This window comes from Pollicipes pollicipes, unplaced genomic scaffold (assembly GCF_011947565.3).
Source record: "Pollicipes pollicipes isolate AB1234 unplaced genomic scaffold, Ppol_2.1 Scaffold_4881;HRSCAF=5763_pilon_pilon_pilon, whole genome shotgun sequence".
NCBI lineage: Eukaryota > Metazoa > Arthropoda > Thecostraca > Pollicipedomorpha > Pollicipedidae > Pollicipes > Pollicipes pollicipes.
This window is the reverse complement of record NW_023596576.1, coordinates 585,801-613,731: the sequence shown is the minus strand read 5'-3', so window position 1 is coordinate 613,731 and position 27,931 is coordinate 585,801. Positions and strand designations below refer to the sequence as shown.

Below are 27,931 nucleotides of genomic sequence, written 5' to 3'. Positions count from 1 at the left end.
TGGGGGGGGGGGGGGCAGGGAGGTTAGATTCCTTACTGAATTATTGTGATCGTGATACTCAATGATTACAATCTGCGGAGGTAGACTGCTACCCAATGACATAATACAGACTGCATTTGGTAGCAATACATTTCCGATTGATGTCTACGGCAACCGCACCGATGTGTGGCCGAGCAGACAAACATGGATGAACCAATGGCACCTCCCGCTGGTTCCCACCGACAAATTGGTAAGTCTGGTCGATTTTCTCACGTTGTGTCAGCGTTTTCGGGGAGATACACAGGCTTAAAAGTATTTTGGTTTTGTGTGGATGCTTGTCACGGTCGCATATGTTTTGCATAGGGTGACGAAAGTGCGCAACTCATTGGCGGCATTGCTGGCGCATCTTGCTTCATGAGCTATGGGCCCCGTGTTCCCTATTTGGCTGGTAATTTTTTCGTTAAGACATGTTCTTTTGTGTGTCAGGGTGCAGTCAGCCAGCGGAGGATTTAAGAGAATTATCTGAAATGCCGGAAACTTTTTAGTATCTGCACTCTGCACTGCAACTATGGCAGATAATCTGTGCCAAGGAGAGAATGTGGTGTAATTTTGGCTTTTTTTTACTTGGGTACCTGTATTGCCGACGGTGGGGAGAGAGCTACGCTGGCTGCAGGGTTCCTTTACTGCCATGATGGAGAAATGCTGTTAGGTATCAGCCGACGTAGTGACGTCACTGAAAATGGGTTTGCATCGATCTGGGTTCTTTTGGGCCGACTGAAGGCTACAAGGCATTTGCTAGCGATATGATGTCACTGGTATTCGACTGGATATGTGACGTCACTGGTTGTGAGGCTTTAGGGTTCTTTTGGGTGCAATGAATGCCGTAAAGCATCACCTGACGATATGTCGTCGCTGGTATTCAATGAAACATCAGGCGCAACGGGCCTTATTCCATCTTTACCTTTCGTACCTGTCTGCTGCAAGCATTTGCGTGCCGAATAAAAGCTTGACCGAATCACCTGAATGTGTGACGTCACCAATCACCACTTGATACGAGTGCACTTAGGCCCCACGGCCGCGGTGTATCATGTTCCGTGAAATATCACTGGGTATCGTGACGTCAGTGATATTCGACTAAATATTGGTCGCAACAGGTCAAGGTTCATTTTTAGCTTCGTACCTGTCTACTGAAAGCACTGGCGTGATGAATAAAAGCTACCAAATCACGTGAGTGTGTGACGTCACTGGTCATGCATTTTTTATGGATCTTTGGGGGCCAACTGAGGGCCGTAAAGCATAGCCTAATGATGTGACGTCACTGGCATTCGACTGTGTGTGATGTCACTTGTGATCAGATTTTACGGCCTCTTTTGGGCCGACGAAAGGTCATACTACATTAACTGAAGATGTGCCGTCACTGGTATCCGAATACAATTCAGGCGGCCATGGCCATGCTCCATCTTTACCTTTGGTACCTGTCCATTGCAAGTATTTGAATGCTGAAGGAAGGGTCTGCCGAATTACCTGAGTGTTGTAACGTCACTAACCATTAATTTGTATAGACGGTTTTGAACCCACTGTAAGCCATACCACATCAGCTGACCATATGACGTCACCGGTTTTCGTCTAGGTGTCATGCGCAACAGGCCATGCTCTATCTTTGCCTTTCGTACCTGTTACTGCAAGCATTCGCGTGCTATATCAAGGTGATGCTGAACCATCTGAGTGCGTGACGTCACTGGTCATGAGTTTATACAGGTTCACTTGGGCAGCCCAATGCAACAAAGCATCATATCCTGTAAAGCATCGCGGCATGATATGACGTCACTGGTATTCGACTCAACATCAGGCTCAACAGGCCATGTTCCATCTTTACCTTTCATACCTGTCTACTGCAAGCATTCGCGTGTTATATCACGTCATTGGTTAAGAGTTCTTACGGGCTCTTTTCAACCCCCTATATGGTATAATGCTTCAGTTGACGATATGATGTCACTGGTGTTCGACTTAGCATCAGGCACAACATGTCATGTTCCATCTTTGCCTTTCGCACCTGTTAAAGTATTGGCGAGCCTAATGATGGCTCTGCCGAATCACCTGAGTGCGTCATCATGAGTTTTTTACAGGCTATTGTTGGCCGGGAAAGCCATTAGGCATCATCTAACGATATGTCGTCACTGGTAATCCACCAAGTGTGTGACGCCATTGGTCATGAGTTTTCCCGCGCCTTTTTGGGCCGACTTAAGGCCATTAGGGCATCAGGTAACGATATGACGTCACTGGTATTCAATTAAGCATCAGATACAATATGTCATGTTTCATTTTTACCTTCCGCACCTATCTACTGCAAGTATTCGCGCGCCACATAAAGGCTCTGCCCAATCACCTGAGCGTGTGGGTGTGACTGGTTATGAGTTTACGCGGGTTTACCCGGGCTGACTGAAGGACATCAAGCATCATCTGGCGATGTGACGTCACTGGTATTCAACTTAACACCAGGCGCGACAGGCCATGTTCGTCTTTACCTTTCGTACCTGTCTATCGTAAGCATTGACATGCTTAAGGAAAGCTCTGTGAAATCTCCTGAGTGTGTAATGTCACTGGTCATGAGTTCTTTACGGGCTGCTTTTTTGTACCTATAGGGTACAAGACATCAGTTGACGATATGACATCACTGGTATTTGACTTAATCTCAGGCGCAACAGGTCATGTTCCATCTTTGCCTTTCGCACCTCTATACTGCAAGTATTCGCGCGCTACATAAAGGCTCTGCCGAATCACCTGAGCATGTGGTGTAACTGGTCATGAGTTTACGCGGGGCTTACTCGGGCTGACTGAAGGACATCAAGCATCACCTGACCATATGACGTCACTGATATTCGGGCTGTGGCCCAGACTTATGGCCGCTAGGCGGCGCCCTTGATTATTATTTAGCCATCAGGGCATTCCGGACCGTAGCTGCTCAGGGGCGCATCCTGTGATGTCGGGCGGAATAGCTTTGCATATACGTCGGTTTGTGGGCTGGGATCACCTTTGTTTTGTGTTTACGTTTGTTCAAAATTTTAGTCGTTGAAACAGCCCGTTGCGTTTGAAGTTGTTACTTAATGGTGCGCACAATAAAATTAGTGTGCTTAACTATGGTGCATCTCCCACCTCTGCTGCGGAACTCCGTAGCCGTAGGTGGCCAAGTGACCTCCTACCAACTGATGATCAGTGACGTCACATACTCAGATGATTCGGCGGAGCCTTCATATAGCACGCGAATATTTGTAGCAGCCAGGTACGAAAGGCAAATATGGAGCATGACCTGTTGCGCCTGATGTTTAGGTCGAGCACCAGTAACGTCATGTCGTCAGCTGATGAATTATAACCTAAATGGGTTCAAAGGAGCCCGTAAAAACTCGTGACCAGTGACGTCACACACTCAGGAGATTCGACGGAGCCTTCATTCAGCACGTCAATACCTTTAATAAACAAGTACAAAAGGTAAAGAAAGTACGTGGCATGTTGGACCTGATGTTACGTCGAATAACAGTGACGACATATCATCCTGTGATGCTTCACGGGAGGTGTTGCTTTGTAGCCTTGGGCGGTCCAAGTGAATCCGTATGAACTCATGACCAGCGACGTCACCCACTCAGATGATTCGTCTGGAGTTTAGTCGATTACCAGTGACGTCATATCGTCAGCTGATGCTTGATGTCCGTCAGTCAGCCCGAGTAAACCTGCACAAACTCATGGCCAGTTACACCACACGCTCAGGGCGAATCGACAGAGCCTTTTTGTAGCGCACGAATACTTGAAGTAGGCAGGTGCGAAAGGTAAAGATGAAACATGGCTTATTGCAACTGATGTTAATTCGAATACAAGTGACGCCATAACGTTATCTGATGCCTAATGACCTGAACTCGGCCAAAAAGGGCCCGTAAAAGCTCATGACCAGTGACGTCACACACTCAGTGGATTACCAGTGACGTCATTTCGTTAGCTGATGCCTTATGGCTTTCGCTCAGCCAAAAATAGTCGGTAAAAATTCATGACCAGTGACGTCGCACACTCAGGTGACTCGGCGGAGCCATCATTTAACGCACCAATACTTTACAGGTACGAAAGGCAAAGATGGAACATGACCTGTTACGCCTCATGTTAAGTCGAACACCATTGACATCATGTCGTCAACTGATGCATTTTTCCCTATAGAGGGTTCCAAGGAGCCAGAAAAAACTCATGACCAGTAACGTTACACACCCAGGAGACTCGACAGAGCCTTCATTCAGCACGTCAATACTTGTAATAGACGGGTACGAAAGGTAAAGATAGAACATGGCCTGTCGCGCCTGATGTTAAGTCGGACACCAGTGACGTCATATCATCAGCTGATGCATTATACCGTTTGGGGGGTACAAAAGGTCCCGTAAAAAGCTCTTGACCAGTGACGTTACTACTTCAGGAGACTCGACAGAGCCTTCATTCAGCACGCCCATACTTCCAAGAGACAGGTACGAAAGGTAAAGATGGAACATGGCCTGTCGCGCCTGAAGTTTAGTCGAATACCAGTGACGTCATATCGTCAGCTGATGCTTGATGTCCTTCAGTCAGCCAGAGTAAACCCGCGTTAACTCATAACTAGTTACACCACACGCTCAGGTAATTCGGCAGAGCCCCTGTGTCGCGCGAATACTTGCAGTAGATAGGTGCGAAAGGTACAGACGAAACATGGCTTAGATGGAGCATGGCCTGTTGCGCATGATGTCTAGTCGAAACCAAGTGACATCATATCGTCAGCTGATGCCTTGTGGCCTATAGTAGGCTCAAAAGAGTGTGCAAATTAATGGTCAGTGACGTACACACTTAGGTAATTTGGCAGAGCCTTCCACGGCAATGCTTGCAATGGACAGGTACCAAAGATAAAGGTGGAACATGGTCTGTCGCGCCCGAAGTTCATTCGAATACCAGTGACGTCACATCTTCAGTCATTGCCGTATGACCTTTCGTCCCCCCAAAAGAGGCCGTAAAACCTCATGACCAGCGACACGCACAGTCGAGTGCCAGCGACGTCACATCGTTAGCTGATGCTTTATGGTCTTCAGTTGGCCGCACAAAAAATCCGCCAATACTTGCAGCAGACATGTACGAAAGGTATAAATGGAGCATGGCCTGTTGCCTGATGTTCAGCCAAATACCAGTGACGTCATATCGCCAGCTGATGCCTAACGGCATTTCGTCGGTCCTATAGGGCCCGTGGAAACCCACGGCCATTGACGTCTTACAGTCGTATAGCAGTGACGTCGTTAGCTGACACCTTGTGGTCTTCAGTTGGCCGAAAAGCACCGTTGGAACTCATGGCCAGTGATGTCACACACTCAGGTGGTTCGGCAGCTTTCATCCAGCACGCCAATGCTTGCAGTAGACAAGTACAAAGGTAAAAATGAAGCACAACCTGTTGCGCCCAGTTTTTATTCGAATACCAGTGACGTCACGCTATCCGGTGATACTTCGCGGACCACGACACACCGTGGTCGTGAGGCCTAAGTGCACTTGTATGAAGTGATGATTAGGGACGTCACACATTGGGGTAATTCGGTCAAACCTTTATGCGGCACGCAAATGCTTGCGGCAGACAGGTACGAAAAGTAAAGATGGAACGAGGCCGGCCGCGCCTGATGTTCAATCGAATACCAGTGACGACACATGGCCAGCTGATGCATTACGGCATTCAGTGGACCCAAAAGAGCCTTATACACTCACGACCAGTGACGTCACATACCCAGCCGAATACCAGTGACACCATATCACAAGCAAAAGCCTTATGGCCTTCAGTCGGCCCGAGAGAACCCCGATCCCGATCGATGCAAAACCACTTTCAGTGACGTCACAATGTTAGCTGATGCCTCACAGCTTTTGCCCCGCACGACAATACTCGAAACCCTGCAGCTAGCGTAGCTCTTCCCTCCGTCGGCCATACAGGTACCCAAGTAAAAAATTACCGTAATTTTCAGCATGTGACCAACACTTAAATTTTTCAATCCCAGCTATGGCTGCTGTTAACACAAGATGCATATGATAGAAAATCAGAGGTTATCTTTCATACTTGTCAAACACAAATGGAAAATGTCGGTTGATGGCTAGTTTGAGGTAATAACTTCCTGCTTAATTTTCCCTGTGTGGAATGCACCACCAGCTAAATGTAGCTCCTACTTGTGTACTCACCATGCTATGTATATTGAGTCATTAGGAAGATTCAGTGACATTGTTTGATAACATTTGCTGTTTAAACTAAATTAGCCAAATAAGTTATTTCTGATGTTTCTTCAGGTGGCTGACCATGCATCTGTGATGTCACTGGAATGGGATGGTCCTCTATAACTTTTAGTGGTATGCTTTTTGCATTGTAAAGTAAATATATTGTTATTAGGTCCTGTATTGTTCTTTTCTCCATAGAAGAAATGTAGCCATTATGTTAATACCAGAATAGTGAGATGCACCAGGTTTTACTAGTTTTTCCTTGCCTTTCTACCAAGCAGACATTCTGCACAATACATATGGTTCAATGCCCCTTGCAGTGCTGCTTTACCCAGACTGGTGGCATGCTGTTATAGGTTAAGATGTCAAATGTCAAATAGGTAGCAATATGAATTGTCATTCTTATAACTGTAAACTTAAGGTCTTGAATAGGACCTATTTAGATTCTGTCTGAATTTGTTTTTCTTGCACATCTATGTCAGATAAGGCTGACATATGATAAATAAAGTGACAAAATTTTGATTTAGCAGCACTGGACATGACCTGGAAAAGTACAATGCACACCTTAAATGGATGTTTAGAGTTGTGTGGAATGCTGGATGGGTGAGGGATAAAGTGTTTGATTTATGCAATGTGCATATTGGTGGAACAACCATCAAAATTTTCCCTACCTAGAATGCCCTTGACTAGTTTTGCTCAAGCCTGGCATTGCAGAATGTATTTTATTTAGGTGCATAATTCACTTAAAGAATGTTTCAAGGCTGCTTGTTCACAATCAGGTCAGGCCCCCCAGCCTCAATAACTATAGTGCACCATGCACACCTATGAATATGGATGGGACGAGTATGGAGTGTAGGTCAGTGCTGGGCTGTGAACCATGTGTATGGATGCCATTTTTTTGACCAACTTCAATATATTAGGTGTGTAGTTTCCTATGCAGTGGCAGGGGGCTCTACAAGTTGGCTTCAAGCTCTGCCTCCAAGGTTTTGAAAGAACATGGGGCATAGGAAGCCCATTTGTGAACAACTTTTGTGATACATTTTGGTATTTCCTACTAAGCAGTCCTCCCTGAAGACATGTTTGAAATTTAATGTTGTCATTTTATATATATATATATATATATATATATATATATATATATATATATATATATGTATGGATATGTGTTGTATGAGTTAGTAATGGTGATAATAAGTGACAAGCACTGCCAACAAACATTTGGGTTTTGTAGTATGCAAGCTGCCATGTTGTGCTGTCTGCAGAAGACGCATCAGCAAGCATCTGAGCCCAGACACTGGCATTCAGGAATTGTAATAAGGTTGGCTCTTGGCCAGTATGCTAGCCGCTGATCGCTGGACGAACTGGCCGTCGTGAGGTTGGGAAGTTGTGTAAAAATAGGCTTGCCGGATTCAAATTGTGAATTTGGGATGGATGAATTGGGGATATGCCGGAATCAGGTTTTCTCGCATGCCTTGCTGGTTACACATGAAAACAAATGCAGGGCACATGACCTGGGATACTGTTTCTAGCCTTCGCATGGCGTGTTTATAATTTTTGGGTACAGTGATACAGAACATCACCAAGCTTCAACTATTTTTGCAAGCCTTACATCAGTTCAATGATCATTTTCCAGACGAATAATGCGCAATAAGCATGCAGCCACAGAGCAGATACTCAAAGCTCAATAAGCTTCTACACTCTTTCTGTACCAAGTTAACAAATCACTAGTTCCGTGGCTGTATTAAGGGTGGGGAGGGATTGGTATTACTAGTCGCTGTGGCTCGGTGTTAGTTGCTTGAGTTGTTTCTGTTGTATGTTGCTGATCGGCGTAATGTCTTTGATGTACGTTGTTTCACGTGTGTTGATGCGCCTATGGTCTGTGCTAAGCGCTATGGTGGCGTTAGTGATGGTGTTATATGACTAACGTGTTTCCTGCGAGTGTGGCGTTGTGTGTACGCGCACGTGTCCTCGGTGCCTCCTTCCGTAAGTGCATGGTTGGACATTGTCTGAGACTAGCAGTCACGCCAGTGTAGTTTATTTTGTGGGGTTGACGCTCTCCGACAGTATATTTCTGCTTTTGTTGAGGGCGTTCTTCGTTGCCATGGAAGATGTTTTGCATTTTTGTAGCCTGCCACAAACCGTAGTTTTTCCGTTCATGAGTGGGGCGCAGTGTTATGAGGTCAGTGTCACATATTACTCTAATCGGTCTTTCAAGATCCCACGCATGCAAGACAACGTTGTATCACCAGGTGATGGAAACCATGAGTGACAATCGCGCGTGGTTTCTACCAGTCTTGCGAGGGAGGCAATGCAAACATTGTCCTCTTCCTGACGACGTTTCCCGCTCATTCACAATATATCGTCTCCCACATTGGTGTATTTTATTTTGCTCTTCTAGCATCTGTGGGAAATATGTTCCTGCCATTGGGTAACAGATTCAACATATCTCACCACTGCCTTGATGTTTTTGAAAATCAACCAAGACCTAATGGTCCTCAATATTTTTCGAAGAACGCGAACATCCGCTGTTCACCGTACAGTAAATATGATGTATCCCCAGCTATTTCTGTGTGGGTACAGTAGCGGGGGCGGTGGGCAGTGATCACGAGGCCTGCAGTAGGGGCAGCGGTGTGGAGCTGGACGCGGCCACCGCAAGAGTGTGAGGCTGGACACGGCCACCGTAACAGTGTGGGGGGCTGGACACGGCCACGGCAACATTGTGGGGCTGGACACGGCCACCGTAACAATGAGGGGCTGGACACGGCCGCCGTAACAGTGTGGGGCTGGACACGGACACGGCAGCAGTGTGGGGCTGGACACGGCCACCACAACAGTGTGGGGCTGGACGCGGCCACGGCAGCGCTGCGATGCGGTGTGGGGTGCGGGTCGGCCGGCAGCTGTTGGTGGCGTCACCCTCGCGCGCCCCGATCGATCTGCCGACGCCCGTCACAGCGTCGGCAGCGCCGGTGCTGGGGAGACGGCGACGCCCGTCACAGCGTCGGCAGCGCCGGTGCCGAGGAGACGGCGACGCCCGACACCGTCTCTGGTGCGTCGCAGCCCACCGTCCGTGGCATCTGACCTGCTGGGCTTGTGTTTTGACATATCCGCAGTCGCTCACCTCGAACTTTGCTGTGTAGGCCTCAGCGCTTGTAGCTGTGGCCAGTATGATCGGCTGTTAGGATGAAGGAGGACGCGCTTCCACGAGTCGGCTGGCACGAGGCATGGGCTGCTCCCTTTGATGATCAGCTGATCCGCGGTTGTGCCGCCACCTCTGGCGGTCCCGCGGCGTCGGCCACCACCGCTTCACCGCGACCGCCGTCGGTGTCGCGGCGAGGCGCGGCGCACCGGTGCGGGCCGCCGCCGCCGTCGCCGCTGTCAGTCGGTGACGGAGCGGGCGGGCGGCCGGTGGTGATGCCGTGCTCGGCGCCTCTGACGAGCGCGGACGGGCCCGAGACCGAGACCGGGACCGGGGCCGGGGCCGGGACGGGCGCCGAGCAGTGCTGCCCCTGGCTGGCCGGAGCGGACGGTTAGTGACCTCGCCGGCCCTCTGACGCTGGTTCGTGTGGGGCACCGTGCCGATGCCCCCAGCGCGCTTTGTTTGGGATACTTTGAAGGGCCACGGTCTCAGTACCGGTTGCGCCTTTGGTGGAAGTCGGCGACATTTTGTGTCCGCACGAAGACAGGCGGTGTTTCCTTTCATGAACGTAAATACGTGAATGTAAATTAAACGTAGCGTATGACACGTAAATTAGAAACGATTTTCTAAGAATTGGAATCTAACTGGCGTTGTCTGTTATAAGCATCGCGCTCTGCGGCCGTGCGCGCGCGCCTCGTGATATTGGGCAGCATTAGTGGGTAGTTGGTTAGTTGCATTGGGACGAGGTCCGGAGTTCGGCTCCATGATCAAGTGCACGTTTTCAGAGCCTATCGGAGTAATAATTTCGTCTGCCAACAAAGCTGCAGCACAATGGAGTCCTTCACAGCCTTAGTATGGGAGAAAACAACATGATATTCTAACATCCCAACTATAAATTGAAACAGTGAGGATATCTCATGATATCCACTATCTTTAACAAAATTGATGTTGTATTCGTTGCATGGAAATGAAATATTGGGTAGCATGCACCTCGCTATGCTACCTTCCGCCCGCTCATCCCGCGTGCGCCTTCTGGACTGACGTGAGGTTTCGCCCCTCTTGGCAACATAAATGGTTTGGTTTGTTCGACACTAAGCGCACCCTATATGCTGGAACAAAAGCATAAAAAGATGGTCATCACGAGTGTTGATTTGTATTCTTTTGTGAGGGCCCTGGCCGCTCAATGTTGGGTTGCCCCCCCCCCCCCCCAATGTTGGCTTGGCCCGCCCAATGTTTTCGGCTGGAATATTACAAAAAAGTGAGTGAAAGGTGGTCATAGCACAAATACTATTTTCTTTGATCTGTCTGCGAGGTGGCGTCTCGTACCACTCGCATAACACAAAATCATGGTTACTGTCACCACGATATACAAATCGTAAGAGTTGAACGGATAAACGATGCAGTAAACTTCACATACCTAGTGCCATAAGACACGCAATGGTTTGTGAGGTTAAAAGTGAAAAGCTCTGGAATATGGGGATGGCCTAAGTCCTGCATGGCTAACCCCGGCCCGTCCCCCACGACCAAAATGCGTGTCGCTTCCCATGACCGCCATAGAAGAGCGCCATCGGCGCCCTTAGGTGGCATGTAAAGGGGCGCCTTCACGTGCCGATCAGAAGAGACGCGTGTGTTCAGTGCCTGCGCCCTAGATCCAACCTTGTATGACTCCTACACTGCATAAATTAAAGACTTTTAGAGATTATGCAACGGTTAAAAACTTGTATTGCGTTTTATCGAGGTAAAATGGGGTAAATCCAATGGGAAAAATGTGGAGGGGGTGGGTTGTCGGACCTTCGGCTCGGCCCCCAAAAGTTTGCAAAAATTGACACCCCTGGTGATCATGCATATGATCCACAGCTTGTGTGCGGCCATTTCAGGCGACCCCCCATGGTTCGCCCATCAGGTCGGGTTGAACGGGGTCAAGGCACATGTTCGTTGTCTGTACAGTCCTCGGCATCTCGTAGAGTGGAGCTGGCTCATTTCCAAGGTCCACGATTGTTTTTGGAGAGGATGGTGTGAAGTCAGAAAACATTATTCCCGGACTCGCCATGACATTGGTTTTGGGTGCACCGTTTCTTGCGAGACAAACGGGGTCAGTATTAAAAGTGTTGTTATATTTCATCTGTCTGACTTTTGAGAACGATGTCATAGCACCGTGACTTGTCAAGGTAAGAGGCTGAAGCTCTGAGGCCACACCATAACAGGTCAGAAACCTACCCAGCCGAAAGCCAATTATATCACACTCAGTGTTTCGGGAGAAGCATTAGAAACCGTCTCCCAGCCGGATAGGGCTTGCGTAGGAAATTGGTTGCATTTTGGCACAGTTGTGTGCCATTGAATTGTCTGCCTGCGTGCAGTCAGTGCTAGACCCCTCGCGAGAACTGCCCATCAACCATATGAGTTTCGTAGCTAGGCCACAGTTCCGAACAAACAGCTCCGTGCTATCTGTCGGTACTGGAGATCCCTGAGGTCATCCTGATATAGTCGGCCGGATATGTTTACTTGCACGACCCGTGCTGGGTCAGATACGCGGGAATGTGCCGGGTCTGGGACGCAATTTCCCCAAGTTAAACGTGAGAAGATGTCACGAACGACGCTCGGGTGACGTCTGTACGGACATGAGTAATTGTTGGGGCGGACCGATGCCTCCATCGCCTCCGGCGGTGGAGCGGCGTATTCTCTCACGCCGATGGACGCCAGGCCGGTGGTCGGGTTCGAAGCCACGACCGTGCGCGCAAGGTCGTGGGCGGACGCGCCACCACCTATGCCGGGCCGTCCCCTCTGGACGGACTGGCCAGACGCCTGCCTCTGGGTGGACTGCCGGGGCGATGACGCGGAGGCGGATGCCCGTCTGCCCACGCCAACGGGCCGGGTGTTGGCCGGACCAGGCCGGGCCGTGGCCAGGGCCGTGCGCCGCCTCAGCCAGCCCGGCTCGCCCACGCGCACCGGCCACTCGGCCCGGTCACCGTCTGCGGCGACGGGTGTTGACCTTGGTGCCGCCTTGCTTGGCCTCTGCTCCCGCCCTGTGCCACCTCCGTCCGGCCGCTGGGACGGGCCCCGACTGGCGCCTCGCCGCGATTGATTCCGGCCACGTGTCTGAGCGCTGCCGACCTCGATGGCGGCCGGCGCCGGCTGGCCGCGTCACCGGCCCACTCTGCCGTCTCACGGCTGCACGGCCGGTCCCGGGGCACCATTTGCGCCGGCCCGGCTCCAACGGCCGTCTGCGCGGCACCGCCCGCCGTGGTCAGGCTGGGACCTCTCCCGCCCGGCCGAGGACGTGGGGCGCACCCGCCGACCCACGCCGGCGCGCTGTGGCGTCGCTGCGGCCGGTCGCGTGGTCAGCGCCCTGGGAATGGCCGCCGGCTGCGGCGAGCGACGGCTGGGGAACCGACGGACGTGGGCTCCGAATGGTGGCTGCGACCGGTCTGTGACTTCGGGTCTCAGCGCGAGGTACGCTGGCCTGACCGTAGCGGGTCAGTCAGACGGGCCCGCTCGGAGGTCAGGCGGCGCTGACCTGACTGCGGGCGGCGCTGCGGCCGGTCCCGTCAGCCCGCGCCCGTCACGCCCCTGCCCGGCGGACCGGGCTCTGCGACCGGGGCCGGGGCCGCGGTGCCGCCGCGTCTGTTGTGCCGCAGGTGGCGAGCGGCGGCCGTCGACCCCCGGCCGCGACCGCGTAACCGTCCGATAACGGCGTGTCTGCCACCGACGCCCGACGCGGCGAGTGCAGGCGCGCCGGCTGCCGCCTAACGCAGGGGCGAGCGGGCGCTCGCGGATTCCGAGTCTCCAGACCGGGTCCGGAAGCCGCTTTCGGGTGCAGCCACTCCCTATTCAAAGCTGGGCTGAAGCTCAGTGTCCTGGACAGGCCATCGCTGTCGAGAGTCAGGCCACGAGTGTGGCGTCCGTGGGACGCAGTCCTCAGGCGTGGGCGCAGAGCCCAGCTCCTGTGACGTGCACTCGGTCGGGGATCACTCCAGAGCTTGGTGTCTCAGGCGACCCCATCTGAAGCGTCGGCTCGGAGCGCGGCCGTCGGCTGGTGCGTCCTCTCTCTTCCTCGCCTCAGGCGCCCGCCGGCAGCGTGCCACTGCGGCAAGGTCACGCCAGGGCCGACGGCCGACTGCGGCGGCGGCGGCGGCGGCGCGCGCGCGCGAGCGCGTGACGCCGCCGCGTCAGCATCACTGCCGGCGGCCCAGATGAGCAGGCGGCCATCGATTAGACGGCGGCCGGAGCAGCGGCGGCGGCGGCGGCGGCCGGCCAGCTGGACCGCCAGCGGCGGCGGCAGCGCCGGCACGGCTCAGTGCACCACCCACGGGCGCCGTGTGCACTGGCCGCCGCGCCATTAACGGAGCCGGTCCGGGTGCTAACGGGCTTGACGTGGCCGATTAATGAGTCTGCGACGATGTGAGGCAGTGGCTGCGGCCGTCCAGTGGTCACAAGATAGGACAACTGGTGACTAGTGAGGCCGGCCAGGACGTAGCGCCGTCCGACTTCACCTGTCGCCCCCCGGACCTGGTGCGGCGGCGGCGCCGAGCCGTACCCGGCTGCCTCTTGTTACCCGTCGCCGCCGGTCGGCCCGGCCGCCGCGGCGCCACACAACAGCGGCGGCCACCCGACATCGATTCTCGGCGGCCGTCCGGCCGGCGTGACCGGACAGGCTGTTTTCCGCTGGCGGCGGCGACGGCGGCATGTTGACACCGGCACAACCGATCCATGGCGGATGCGGCGGTGAGCGGAGTCGCCCTGTCCTGTCCTGCCGGTCCTGCCTGTCCTGATCGGCTCCAAGTCGTCATGGTCCGGTCCGGTCCGTGTCGGGCCGGGCTCAGCCGAGTCGGGCGCGCGACAGCGTGTCGTGCCGGGCGCTGCAGGCCGGGGCGGCAGCTTCGCACCGAGCAGCCGCGGGTGCGGGCCGCAGTTGCCTGTCGCCCCGCCGCTGCGACGCCGCCCACCCTCGATGCACCTCTTCCCCGGTGAACCCAGGCGTACGCGCAGGAAGCGCGCGAATTTCACAGGTGGGGCGGCGCGCCCCCGCTCCAGCTTCGTTTGGGGTCGGCGGCGGCCAGCGGTCCGGCGGCGGATTGGGAGATTCACGCCGCCTTGTTTTCCAGACGAGAAGCTCCGTGTCGCACTCGGCGATGCTGATCGCTGGAGCTGTTAGGACGGGCGTCGGTGCGCGAGACCTCGTGTCTGTAGGTTGGGCGACGGGTCGCGCCTCCGATTCACGGACCGGTGCGAAGTAGCGCGGCAGTCACGCGTGGCGCATGTGACATCCGTGCTCGACACTAATTGATAAATTAGCGGAACCGGCACTATGAAATGGCGTCGCATGACCTTGAGGACGACCTGTCCATTTCCGTCGTAATTCTGTTGGATTTCGGCCGTGTGCGACTGTACCCGCCGGTAGCCTGGCTGGCATCCCACCAACTCCCACGCGCTGCATTATCGGAGACCTCTCACCGAACGCTATCACGCCGGACATGCATAATGTACGCGCCTGGGAGCGAGCGGGTTGGTGACTCACGCCGTGTTTGTTCGCGTTGTGGTGTGCTGGCTGCACAATCGATGCCCCCGAAGCGGAAACACGCCCGCTACTGACATCGAGCGCCGGCCCTAGCGGCGCAGGTGTCAGCAGCCGCTGGCGGGGCGTCCGGGGCGTGGAGCGCCGGCCCACCGCTGACCGGCCCGCTGCTGACCGGCCCGCTGCTGTCCGGAGTCCCGCCGCTGACCGGCCCGCTGCTGACCGACCCGCCGCTGTTCGCAGGGAGCGGAGAGGTGCCAGCGCCGCGGCCGCAGCCAGCCGTCACCAGCTCCGTCTACACCCGGCACAGAGGTGGGTGCGCGGCTGAGGCTGTGGTGCGGCCACTGAGCGCCGCCACAGTGGGGCCAGCCGGCGCCCGGTCGTGCCGGGTCTCCCTCACCGCGCGGCCGCGCCGACACAGGCCGGCGGTGGCGTGCAGCCTCGACCCGCGCCTGGCCGGAGGGCGCGGACGCGGCCGCGTGACGGGATCTTCGGCCTGGGCGTTCCTCGCCCCGTGTTAGCCCTCTCGCTGGCCACCGCAGAGTGTCTGCCGTAGTCGCTGCGGGTGCTTATCGTGAGCCCGCTGTGCTGTGGTACGGCGAGTCGGCCGCCGCGTTCTGTACTGGTCGCGCAATCAACTGGCGCATTCGCACACGGGAAGCGCCATTGCGTGTGCCGCCCGCGTGCGTCCCAACGCGCGGTCTGTTCAGCCGGTAGTGCAGGGTCGTCTGTCCGTCTGCAGCCGGCAGCGAGCGGCGCGGGAGCGAGTGTACCGGCGACCGTAGGCCGACCGGCTCCAGCCCGTCTATCGAGCGCCGGTCTGTACGGTTGAGGGCGAGCTTGGCTAGGCCGTCTGTCACCTGGCGATGGGCGGCGTGGCGCTTGCGCAGGGAAGGGGGGGGGGGGGAGGAGGCCTTCAGCTGCCCGCCACCAGAGGGCGCGGTCGAGCTCGGAGCTGGTGACCGGCCGCAGCCGACTGGGGGCCATTCCGTTCTGTACGTCGTCCTGTTTTTCGCTGTTCACGGCTGTGATGTGCAGAAGCATTGGTCGCAAACTAGAGCGGCTGTTACCACTTGTTGTTTCATTTGTGGTGATGTGGGTAGTCTTGAGTCGTTACGGTGGAACGCGGCCGCGCCGGAGGCGATGGGTTGGGGCTGGGGATGGGGCGTACCTTCGGTGCGGTGATGGGGGCTCACCCATTACGGCTAACCCCGGTCGGGAATGCGGTCAGCGTGATGAGAGCAAGGGTCTCGGAGACCGCTGTCTGCAGCCTCCATGACGCCAGCGGGCCGCGCCTCATTGTGCTCCGTGGGCACCGATCATATCGGGTCGTGACTTGTTGCGCCGTTTTGTTTGGGAAGGGTCGAAAGTCAGCGGAAAGCTGCGCGAGTTGTGGGAAAGTTTTCGGCTATTTGGGTCTGCACTGAGGCGGCGGTGGTGCCGGTCATTGGATCCGGTCGATGTGCCCGATGGGTGTCATGGTGCGCGGCCGGTCGATGTGCCCAACGGGTGTTATGGTGCGCAATGATCCAAGTCTTGTGAACACGTGACCACTTGTGTTGTCTTAGTTTATGCTGCCACGTAGGACGGCACGTCGGTTAGTGGAGATGCATTGTGCAGCAAAACAGGGCAACGAATGCGCTTTTACGCAAGCAAGTCTCACTAAGGCTGTTCAGTAGGCTGGCTGGGAGCGGACGTCAGTTCTTCCATTTGGTTGGTGCGTCGAAATGGCTGAAGTACGGGATACTGGATTGCCACTGGCAGCCGAGCGACCTTTGGCCCAGGCAGCGGCGCCCAGCACCTGCTTAGGCTGTATTGATTCGGGCAAGCTCCGTGGACGGGGTAGCCTAGGTTCAATGGGTTCAATGGGCTCGTTTTAAAAAGGTGCTGTGGATCTGCCGTTCGGACAGCAGGCCTCTCCGGTGGTTGCCTCCGCCCCCTGGCAGGACAGGAATTAGCCGTTATGTGATGTTGGCGGCGGTGACTGTGCCTGGCTGGGGTGTCGCATCAATTGTTAATCAGGTGCGACGCGCGGGCCTGGCTGGGGTGTCGCATCAGTTGTTAATCGGGTGCGATGCGCGGGCTCGGCTGACGATGCGGGGACGGCGGATGCCACCAACGGAGCGCAGCTGCGTGCAACGTGTGCGCGCCGGAAGTCGGGAGGCCAGAGTCGACGGTGGGGTGGCCTTTTAGTGTTGCCAGGTAGTGGCGCCGCGGTGCGAGCGTGCGGGGGCGTTTGCGTGTGCGGTGTAGTCGTATGCACCGCATTCTGGGCTGATCCGGGGGCAGTCTGGCTCGGGTGGGGAGGGGGGGGCAGTCTGGCCGGGGGTGGGGGTGGGGGGGGGGGGGGGGATGCGAGAACGGTCTTGCCTAGAAGCGCCGCTGTCGCGTACGTGTCCACGGCTGCCAGTACCGGTGCGTGTCGCGCCTGTCGGCAGACCAGCCATACCACCAGCAGTCGAGTCGCAACGTGCAGGAAGCGCTGCACCAATGGCCGGCTGAGGCTGAGGCCCAGGTGGAGGAGGAGGGGCCCCCGGCCGCCGTCTCCGCAGGTACCGCGTGTCGGCCGTTTGCCTGCCCGGCTGCCCGGCGGCTCGTCGTGATTAAGTACCGTTACTGACAAACACCGCGTGTGGCGCTTCGTCGCCGGGCACAGCTACCGGCGACGAGTCAGTAGCTGCCCATAACCCAACGTTCGCCTGTACCGCCAGCTGGACTGCGGTGGCATCAGCTGTTTTGATGAGTCATCCCGTAGCCGACGAGTGCTGTGGCGTACCGGCATTTGTCCGCATGGCTCTCTGCTTGCTTTAATCTCGCGTACACGATGGCATGTAAAACGATCATTTGGCAATGGAGGCGACCGCTGGCCACCCGGTAACGCACGTAGGAGTGCCCCCATGCGATGGCATTCCGATGACCTCCCTGACGCGCCGACTAACACTTGTCTGGTCTTCTGTTTGTGGAGTTGACTAACAAGCCGGCGTCGTACCGGAACGGTCGCGACCCGGCACGGCGCCCTGTCAACGGGGCTGAGCCGGCCCGATGGAGCGCGCTCAGTGGCTGGACGTGTGTGTGTGTGTGTGTGTGTGTGTGTGTGTGTGTGTGTGTGTGTGTGGTGTGTGTGTGTGTGTGTGTGTGTGTGTGTGTGTGTGTGTGTGTGTGTGTGTGTGTGTGTGTGTGTGTGTGTGTGTGCGTGCGTGCGTGCGTGCGTGCGTGCGTGCGTGCGTGCGTGCGTGCGTGCGTGCGTGCGTGCGTGCGTGCGTGCGTGCGTGCGTGCGTGCGTGCGTGCGTGCGTGCGTGCGTGCGTGCGTGCGTGCGTGCGTGCGTGCGTGCGTGCGTGCGTGCGTGCGTGCGTGCGTGCGTGCGTGAACTTGGCAGGTTGCGGGCGGACCAAATCCGTTCGGCGTGACATGTGAAACGCTGGTCCCGCATAAGTCGGTTAGTATTGTTGATAAGCCAGACCCGGTCAGGTTGGGGCGGGCGGCTTAGCAGACTGATTTGGCGACGTCCTGGCCTCTGTTGACGGGATATGGGGGAGGGGGAGGGTCGTGCAGCTCTGCCGTTTGGCCACATGTGCTCAGCGTGCATCACTTTAATCACCTCTCATCTTAAAGCTCAGTTGTGCACACCTCGGGCCCCCCGGGCCGCCCCCACCTGTCGTCCTGCTCACAGCCAACTGCAGGTGAGTGCGGTGTCGCGCCGGCCCGTGTCGGGTCGTGCGGGCGGCGGGGCGGGCGTCTCGGCCGGCGAGTGGCCCGACCGGCCGTCTGGCGACGGTGACTGTGGGGTCCGTGGGCGGCGGCCGACCGTGCAGCGGGCCCGCCTCGCCGCGATGGAGTGTGGGAGTGCGGGCAGGCAGGTACCAGCCGCCCTGACGCCGGTGATCCTCGGACTGCCGGCAGATGGCGCCGACTCGACTGGCCTCTCCCACAAGGAGAGGGAGGAACGAGTCCGCCTGTTCAAACAGCTGCAGCTGGAGGAGGTGCAGCGCAAGAAAGAGATCCTCGCGCGCCAGGTGAGCGTCGCCGCCGGCCGTCGCTCTGCGGTTACGTCCGCTCCTGCGTCCCGCTGGCTGTGTGTTGTGTCTCCCACGCGCTGGAGCGCGCTCGTGCAGCCGTGCGTGTCGCTGGTCGCCGTTCGTCCGACACGCGGAAGGGTTTGAGCTGAGAACTGCGGTGAGCGCCGCTGTCTCAGCCGGCCGCTGTCTCAGCCGGCCGCGTCGTCACCGTCGCTCCCACGGGACGAGCCCTGGTGTGTGTGGTGTTGTCGCTTCACTGTGGCCGTCAGAACTAACACGCCGCCCGTGCGTGAGGCGCCACGTGGTCCGTTCGCCCGCCAGCCGCTGCTTCGTCCCCCCCCCCCGCCGTCGCCGCCTGGCTTGCGCCGCCCCTGCCGCCGCTTGACCCGCCTCTGCGCTGCCAGGACGAGCAGGCTGTCCGACAGCGTGAGCAGGCGGAGCGCGAGCGGCGGCGCCGGTACGACGAGTTGCGGCTAAAGGAGCAGGAGCGCCGATCTCAGGTAGGGTCCGCTCTCCCCCTCCCTTCTGCCGCCGTGACAGGTGTCGGTGCCGGCGCGGGACCGCCGGCGGTGCGCGCGTATGCGCACGACCTAGTTGGGGAAGCGCTGGCTTCTGCGTTTGCAGTTATTCAAGGCATGGTCTATCGTTAAGGTCTGTACTGTATTGTATGGTCAAATGTGCTTGAACAAAAGCAATAGCCGTTTTGTTTCATGTGACGTGTCGCCAGTACACGAGATTGGGCTTTCCATCGTCTTGGCTGTTTGCCGCGCTTTTGGTGCACACCGGGACGGGGTCAGGCCGACGCGCTGGTGTGTACCTCAGTCAAGTACATTGGCACACTTAGCGGCCGCAGGAGCCAGCATGGTAGTGTGTGCATGGCCGCCAATGTAGTGCATGGCCGCATGGTAGTGTGTGCATGGTCGCTTGAGTTCGATGGCTCAGCCTACGGTCCAGCTGATGGTCCAGCTGGTCGTTCGGTGATCAGCTGATGATCCAGCGGATGGTTCGGTGGTCCAGCTGACGGTCCAGCTGATGCCGCTGCGGCCGGCGCGAGCTGCCGAGTGCTGACGGGCCGCGACCGGCGCCGGCAGGTGGAGGACCGGCGCCGGCAGTTGGAACAGCTGGACGCCGAGCGGCGCGCCGGCATCATGCGCCGTAACCTGGAGCGCGAGGCCATGCTGGAGACGCGCCGTCGCCACCGCGACAGTCAGATCCTGCTCGGATTCGGCAGCTCGACGCCGCGTTGGGAGCCAGAGCCCGACATGGGCAAGAGGTCAGCACCGCGGAGCTCTGCCCGCTGTGGCAAAGGAGCGGACACGCTCCGAGGAGGCGGCTGTGGACAGGAGCCCGACTGTTGGTCAGCAGAGCGCGCATGCGCATGCTGTGGGTGGTGATTGGTGCGCGCATAAGCACCGTATTTCGTGGCGACCCATGCCGTCGCGGTGGGATGCGATTTACTGGGTTATAACCATTCGGGTGGAAACCAACTGTGGCCTGTTTTATTATGATCGATGCTGTTCTGTTAGTGCGTGCGTGTTCCGTTTGGTCGTCCGAAGTGGGCAACACGTATAGAGAGAGCCTGCAGCCACATGGGACGGCCTCTGTGCGCCGGGCTCAGCCGTGCCCAGTGTCGCCGCTGGTCCGTCCCCGCGGCCTGGCTGACGCCGCCCCGTCGGCAGGTCGACATCGACAACACAGGTGGACGGCGCCGGCGACGCGGCGGCGCGGCCAGACGGCAGGCGGCCGCTGTCTGCGGCGCCGGCGGCCGCCGCCCGCCTTCGGGGCGACGGTGAGCACCGGCCGAGCGGGTCTCGCACGCGGCGCCGGCCGGGGAGTGCCGTGCCTTGCCGCCGGCGCACTGTCGCCGGCTGGGGCTGGGGCGCGCCACTGTCGCAAGCGGGTGCATCCGGGAGCACACACCGCGGCGGCCGCCGCGGCCACCGGAGCCACAGCACGGCCGTCACACTGTGTCACCATGCTCGGGCCGCCGCACGCCGTCGGCGGCACGGCGCTGGGGCGGCCGGCCGGCCGGCGCGGGGCGCCGCGCTGGCCGGCAGCTCCGGCGCACCGCCTCACGCCCGTGGTCTGGTGTTTCAGCGCTGCGCACCTCCGCCTCCCTGCACCGCGTGTTTGACTGGTCCGATGTGACGCCCCCCGCCCCGCGCACCCCCTCGGGTCCCCGCCTCCAGAGCTGGGAGTTCCGTGACGACTTTACGCCGGCGGGCCGGGCCGAGGCGCCGAGCCCGGCCGGGCAGCAGCTGGCTGGTGAGTGACCGGGTCGGCCTGCATGTCTCTCGCCTGGCCGTCTGTCGCCGCTCCGCTCCCTGCTCCCCGCTCCCCGCTCCCCGCTCCCCGCTCCCCGCTCCCCGTGCCGTCCGTGGCTCGCGCCGTACGCCGCTGGTGTTCGTCTGCCGCATGGGGCCGCCGCTGGTCCTCGCTCAACCCGGCCGAGACCCGACCGGATAGCTGACCGCCTGCTGTCGCTGAGGCTCCCCGCCGGCGATAACGCGATAACAACGACCTAGCGCCGCTGAGCCGGCGCCGCGCTTACAGTGGACCGGCTGGCATTAGACAACCAAGATCTCACAGCTCTAAATATCGAGGCTCATCCCGGCGTTTGGCTCTTTTCTCCCGTCTGTTTTTTCACTCTGTGCTGTCGTGTACAACTTATGTTTATTGTTTGTATTAAAGTGGGCTTCGCCGCCTAGCTGTGAAACTTCCGAACGCTTCAGGATAGACCTGGCTTATAACTTGGGGTTGAAGAGCGCGTTCAGCATCTCTTGCCGTTCAGTTTCCCAGTCCCTCGTACTGACTGCTGCGAGGTACGACAAAACCATACGCTGGTAGCACGTGGTCGTGAGAGGGGGGGGGGGGGCGTTCTACCAAAGAGTGCAATGCCATAGAACTAATGTATCGTGTTCGCGCGTTAGTTTATTGTTACGTCGGCTTTAACGCATTTGGTAGGTTTGGTGCTACATGCATTAGTTTGTGCCTGAATTTTATAAGCCTTGTAAAACTAATAATTCGCCAAATATTTCTTGCGAATAGTTCGCGACATAAAGAGCATTGCGACGGTAGTCGAAATGGGCGTTACGATATGTACATCCATTGAAAGCCCTCTTACTCGACTTCGCGGACAGCATATGAGTCCTCTTGACCTCATTGCTGATCTGTGCGGGCCATCCCGTTCATCCACGGTTTCTTCAAAGCTCAAAGATGACGCGTATTTCCCTGAGGGCGGAGAAAATCGTACATGTTCCGTGCCGCCCGTCAGCAGTCGCCCATTTCTGCGCCCCTGTGGCGGCTCCCGAAGTCTCCCTCAACTGGCCTCGCTGGACCGTCCACCCGCCGGCCGCGGTCTGCCGTCCACCCTGCGCGACCGCCCTGCAGGGACGGGTGACCCAGCCGGCTAGCGCGGCCTGCCCTGCCGCTGGTCCGTCCGCCCCGTGTGACCGCTCCAGCGGACGGGTGACCCAGCCGGCTAGCGCGGCCTGCCTCACTGTTGGTCCGTCCGCCCTGTGTGACCGCTCCAGCGGACGGATGACCCAGCCCGCTGGTGCGGCCCTGCCCCGCTGTTGGTCCGTCCGCCCTGTGTGACCGCTCCAGCGGACGGGTGACCCAGCCCGCTAGCGCAGCCTGCCTCGCTGTCGGTCCGTCCGCCCTGTGTGACCGCTCCAGCGGACGGGTGACCCAGCCCGCTGGTGCGGCCGTGCCCCGCTGTTGGTCCGTCCGTCTGCCCGGCCCTGCTCCGTCGCTGGCCGTCCGCCGCGCCCGGCACAAGTCCGCCTCGCCGGCTGGGCCTTCCGGCCTTGCACGCTTCCATAAGCTCTTTGTTGGTGTTGTGCATCGCATTGTGGCACCTGATCTCCTCGAGTGGCTGCCAGAGGTGTTCTGCCATCTCCCGGTTTGAACCTCCTATTTTTTGTTATGGTGGTTCTGGCTGATAGCATTTGTCGCCTATCAGCACTCGTCTCGTAAACGTCTTAGTCCATTCAGGCCTGTAGTTTGTGTAGCTTGCGTAGCGACGGGAAACGAGTGGGCTTCAGCTGCGTGCTGCGTGGGTCTTCGATATTACGGCGCCATTAAGCGGCCGTGCTGTGCGCTGTGGCATACTAGACCAGCGGCGTCAATTTACTGCTTCTAACATTGCTGATTCTCCACACCGATCATTAATTTCTGTATCTCACTGCTTCACTGTACAGAATAACCATCTTATCGTCTGTTTTTCCGCGGCCAAGGAAGAAGACGTCCTGCCTCCAGCATGATAAATCTCCGACCGAGTAAGAGCGGATTGCCAGAGAGGGTGTGTTTGACAATCGTCTTCAGCATCCAGCTTTCGATCACGAGCGCGTTTGCCATACCGCCGATACCACGCGAGTAACGCCTCCACCACTGGCACGAGTAACGCTGTCTGGCGGCGCCGTCGCTGCGCGCCGGGCCGGAACGGAGCGACGTGGGGGAGCGGGCCGGCCGGTGACGGCGCTCCATGTGCGGCTTTCAGAGGAGCCACCGTCGGCGCGCCGTCTGCGCTCCGACCTGACGCCGACCGTGCCGGGCGGCTCGTACCGCGACCCGCCGCCGCCGGCGCGCCGCCGCCCTCCAGGTAAAGCCGTCTCGATGACGCGGCTGGACCAGCTGGCGCGGCCGCGGCCGCCGGCGCCGCTGTCGCCCGTGCACGAGGCCACGCCCGCCAAAAGCATGTCCAAGAGCATGACGCATCTGGCGGCCGGACCTCGGCGGGGCGCGGCCGGCGCGGCGCGCCTCTCGCCGTCGCGGCCCACGCGCACCGAGCAGCTGCGCTGCGCCGTCCGCGAGGGCCGCCAGTCGGGCGTCGCCGCCGCCGCCGCCGCCTCCGGCACACAGCAGCAGCCGGACGGCAACGGTGAGTGAGGCGATGACCGGCGGGAGGAGAGACGGGCGGACAGACGTGCGGACGTGAAGACGCGTATAGGGGGAGACAGGCCGAGGGGACGGACTGGCACGACGTAAATGGGCGTCATACGACCAGGGCAGGTGGCGCACCTTCAAGCTTAAATCATCGTCGTTACCACCGGCGCGTCAGAGCTTGTTTGTTCATAAACGGGGGTTGAATGCAGCGACGGACCCACTGACGATGGTGTTGGTGCGTGGGAGGCTCTGACGACGACATCGGCACGACGCGCTGGTCGTAATGTCCGACACTGGCTGCCGGAGAGGGGTGAGGGACTATGCGGATACGGTCGGCCGAGGGCTCAGTACAAACAGACCGTTGGGCGGTGGGTGGCGACTCAGGCGTCCGGTTGACGCCGGTCACTGTTGACAGACAAAACGGGATATAGCCTCCTTTAAGCCGCTAGAGGCATCGGTGTCACTTGACTGCCTCTGTGAGCGGGAGAGGCACGGAGTGACGGCTGTTGCCGGCGTTCAGCGCAGCCTTAACCTCTTACAGCGGCGCTCCGACTGACGGGATGTGACATGAATGGAGTAAAGCGTGACCGACCAAAAAAGACATGACTTTAAATATATAGAACATCTCAAACGTGTAGGCACGTGTCTTCACATCAGTCATCAGCCAGCAGCTAGGCCGATGCGACCCCGCATCGGCGGGATGTGACGGCCGTGGTGGCGTCTCCGGACGGGGTCGCCGGTGTTGTCCGACTAGGCTAGGTCGCTCTCTCCCTCTCTGTGTAGCGTCGGTCGACGCTCTCAAGGAGCGCCACGAGTCCCCCAGGCGCCCAAAGGTAACTTTGTGGCCTGAATCTGCACTGACCGCACGCTGCTGCGCATGCGTGGTGTGTTTGCGTCATGCTGGATGGTTGGCTGGGGCCGATTTGATCGAGCTTTTGCCCTGGTGTGATGTGTCGAAAGAGCGTTAGAAGCTGGCTGGCTGGCTGGCGTTTAGATGTGCATTTTGGGCACGCGCGCCAACCGAAAGCATTCACGTGCACGGCCTGTGCATGACTTGCATTGCAGCTGTCACTGAACATCGCCTTAATTAAGCGTAGAATTGTCTTGCGTCTCTGTTTGACGTTCGACCACCGTTTGTACTGTGCGCGTAATTTATACATGATTGACCCCTCCCCAGTCTTGCTACGCCCCACTGGCGGTGGCGTGAACGTAGTTGGTGTGATCGGAAAGTCTCCCTCCTCTGACTGCATCGACTCTGCCCTCTGACTCCGGTCTGTTGAACCAGCGGTCCGCCGCTTCAGTCCGCTCGTCGCCGCCCCCGTGTGCCCGTGTCCGCCGCCGCCTCGCCGGCTGACGCGCCCCCCCCCCCCCCCGGCATGTCGTCAGGAGCCGGCGTCCCGACCACGCCCACCTCGCCGTCGCGGCCGACCTCTGCGCTCTCACAGCAGAGCAGCGGCGGCGGCGGCGTGGCGCTGCGAAGCCGCGCCTCGCCGCGCCGCCAGAGACCCGTCAGCATCGCCGGCATCCCGTCCAGGGCGGCCGGACACGCCGCCCGCACCGACACGGACGGTACGCGGCGATGCGGCTCGCTGAACGGGGGGCAGCGGGAGCAGCTGGGCCAAGTCCGCTGCCGCCCTGTCACCCAAGTGTCCGCGACGGCACACGGGCTGTGTCGGGCAGGCACGACGTGGCAAACGTAGTCGTATGCTCAGTTGTGAGTGAGGGGTGACACCCCCAGATCTGCTGCACGTCTGCGCCCGCACGGCGGGGCATTGTCGTTCCCTAACCTCCACTACCGCACGCCTGCGCAGTAGCTCTGTGTGACGGCTGGCCGGTGGCGGCCGTGTGCGCGGCTCGAACGGGTCGGCGCCCGTGCCCTGACCGGCGGCTGGTCTGTGCACAGCTGCAGCACGGACGCCGACGGAGGGCCGCCGCCCGCTCTCCAGTCACAGCAGGCCGGCGCCGGCAGTGCCGCCGCGCCGCACCCCCGCCCAGGTCAAGGCCGACGACGCCAAGAAGAGGGTGAGTTGACGCGCCGCGCGCGCTGCCACCACCGGCGCCACGTCAGTAGGGCCCGGCCGCTCGTCTCAGAGCTGGGCCACGGCTTCACATCGGGCGCCTGTGTCGCGGCCGATGCGCGGCTCTGAAAAACTTATGTAACCTGGATCTTTGTGCGCTTTGAAGTACGTCTGCTAAATGGTGAGCCCTTAGGTTTGATTTGGGTGCGGCGCAGAGTTCTTTTTTATGTTGTTGCAAGTCTTAGCCAAGGTATGGTCGGTCAAACTGTTTCACCATCACAGCCTGCGTCTGTTATCCTTGGCGTCCGCTGTCGCAGAAGCTGCGCTCCAAGTCCAACACACCACAGCCGTCTCCGGCGGTTGAGGTGGCGCCGCCGCTGCAGGATGTGGTGTCTGAGCCGCCCGGGGCTCAAGCTGAGAAGGGGCCCGGCGCCGTGGCGGCCAGGCCGCCATCCCAGAACAGTGCCCAGGTGGCGGGCGACGCGGCCGCGGTCGGTCCGCCCTCCCAGACCAATGATGTGACGCCGTCGGCCGAGCCGGCGGTCGCGCCTGCCGCGTCGGGTGCCGCCGGCGACGCCGAGCCGTCCCCACCGCCGACTGGCCCCGGTGCTACGGAAAAGGCAGCGGAGCAGCCGGCCGCGGCGGCTGGTGTCCATTCGCAGGCGGAAGAGAAGCCCATGGCGGTTTCTGTCTCGCAGACCGCGGACAGTGAGGCGAGCATGCCGGCTGCTGTCGTTGAAACTGCGCCGACACAGCCGGCTCCTCAGGACGCGGCCGTCGACGCGGCTCCGGCAGCCGCCACCGCCAAGCTAGTCATTCCAGAGCCGGCCGCGGTCCCGCCGCCGTCGCCGCCAGCGGTGGAGCCAGTGCCGTCCGCGCCGCCGGCCGAGCCGGTGCCGTCCCTGCAGCCGTCGGAGGCGGCGGCCGTCGAGGCTGCCGCTCCAGCACATGTGGGGCCAGTGCCGCCAGCGGAGCCGGCGGAAGCCGAGCCGTGTGCGGCGGCCGTCGAGGCTGCCGCTCCAGCACACGTGGGGCCAGTGCCGCCAGCGGAACCGGCGGAAGCCGAGCCGTGTGCGGCGGCCGTCGAGCCTGCCGCCCCAGCACACGGGCCAGTGCCGCCAGCGGAGCCGGCGGAAGCCGAGCTGTGTGCGGCGGCCGTCGAGCCTGCCGCTCCAGCACACGTGGGGCCAGTGCTGTCAGCGGAGCCGGCGGCAGCCGAGCCGTGTGCGGCGGCCGCAGACTTGGAGCCTTCCGTCGCCGCCTCTGGTGCGACGCCGTCCAGTGCAGCCGCCGTCCCAGAGCCGGAGAGTGAGGCCCCTGCCGCGCCGGTGGAGTCGACCCCGCCGTCCGGTCTAGGCGGCGAGGAGCCGGCAGCTCTTCCAGCGGCGGTTCCGGCCGTCCTTCCAGCGGCGGTTCCAGCCGTCCCTCCAGCGGCGGTGGAGGCAGCTAGTCAGCCTCCGGCCAGCCCTGCCGCGGTGCAGCCCGCCCAGCCGCCGGCGGAAGGCGCGCAGGAGTCGCAAGGTGAGGCACCGCGCCGAGCAGGCCAGCGCGTCGGCCCGAGTGCTCCGCGTTATATGCGATTTTTAACTGTCAGTTGTGCTGGGTTTCATAATCAAAGTATTTTTGTTTTCGTTGTTGGTGGGAAGTGCGTAACATTTGCACTCCTCCGATAACTACCCATTCTGTTTGAATGTCACGGTACATATCGAGAGGTTCAAGTCAGAACTCAATTCATCTTCAGTTTTGACCTATTATTTGATTAAGAATTTTGCTTGAGTTTAGTAAAAGTCTTGTGTCGACTACAGCGGATAGATCGCCGGCTAGCTTGGTCCCGTTCTAATTTCAATCACGTGGAAGGCGTGTCCGGTGGGTCCTGTACACGCCTCGGCGGCGTTAGGGCGCCTCGGCAGGTGGTGAGGTCGCGACTGACTGGGCGCCCTTCACGCCGCCGGCAGCAGATGGCGCTGGCGAGCGGCGTCGGGCGGGCTACACCAGCGAGGCGGCGGCGCGCGCCGCCCTGGCAGAGAAGCGACGCCGCGCCCGTGAGGAGGCCGAGCGCCAGGCGGAGCTGGAGCGCCGTCGCCAGGAGGAGCAGGAGCGCGAGGAGCAGGAGCGCCAGCGGCTGGAAGAGGAGCAGC

At 59.1% G+C, this 27,931-nt stretch overlaps 1 protein-coding gene across 1 annotated transcript; it reads left to right on the top strand.

The window, feature by feature from the left end:
- The first annotated feature begins 149 nt into the window (after positions 1–149).
- On the top strand, positions 150–27,710 carry LOC119101678 (nascent polypeptide-associated complex subunit alpha, muscle-specific form). Its single transcript, XM_037225092.1, has 10 exons — positions 150–229; positions 15,114–15,182; positions 18,773–18,885; positions 19,293–19,388; positions 19,980–20,161; positions 20,568–20,677; positions 25,162–25,344; positions 25,679–25,797; positions 26,111–27,314; positions 27,691–27,710. Exons 1-10 carry the CDS (start codon positions 184–186, stop codon positions 27,708–27,710), a joined length of 2,142 nt encoding a protein of 713 aa, XP_037080987.1. The 5' UTR covers positions 150–183.
- The last annotated feature ends 221 nt before the right edge of the window (positions 27,711–27,931 follow it).

Excerpts from the sequence above, each read along its gene's own strand:
- LOC119101678 (XM_037225092.1), top strand. The coding sequence starts at position 184 with ATGGATGAACCAATGGCACCTCCCGCTGGTTCCCACCGACAAATTG. Across the intron at positions 20,678-25,161 it reads CGCCCGCCTTCGGGGCGACG|GAGCCGGCGTCCCGACCACG; the intron begins GTGAGCACCGGC and ends GCATGTCGTCAG. Across the intron at positions 27,315-27,690 it reads AGGCGCGCAGGAGTCGCAAG|GGCGCCTCGGCAGGTGGTGA; the intron begins GTGAGGCACCGC and ends CGGCGGCGTTAG.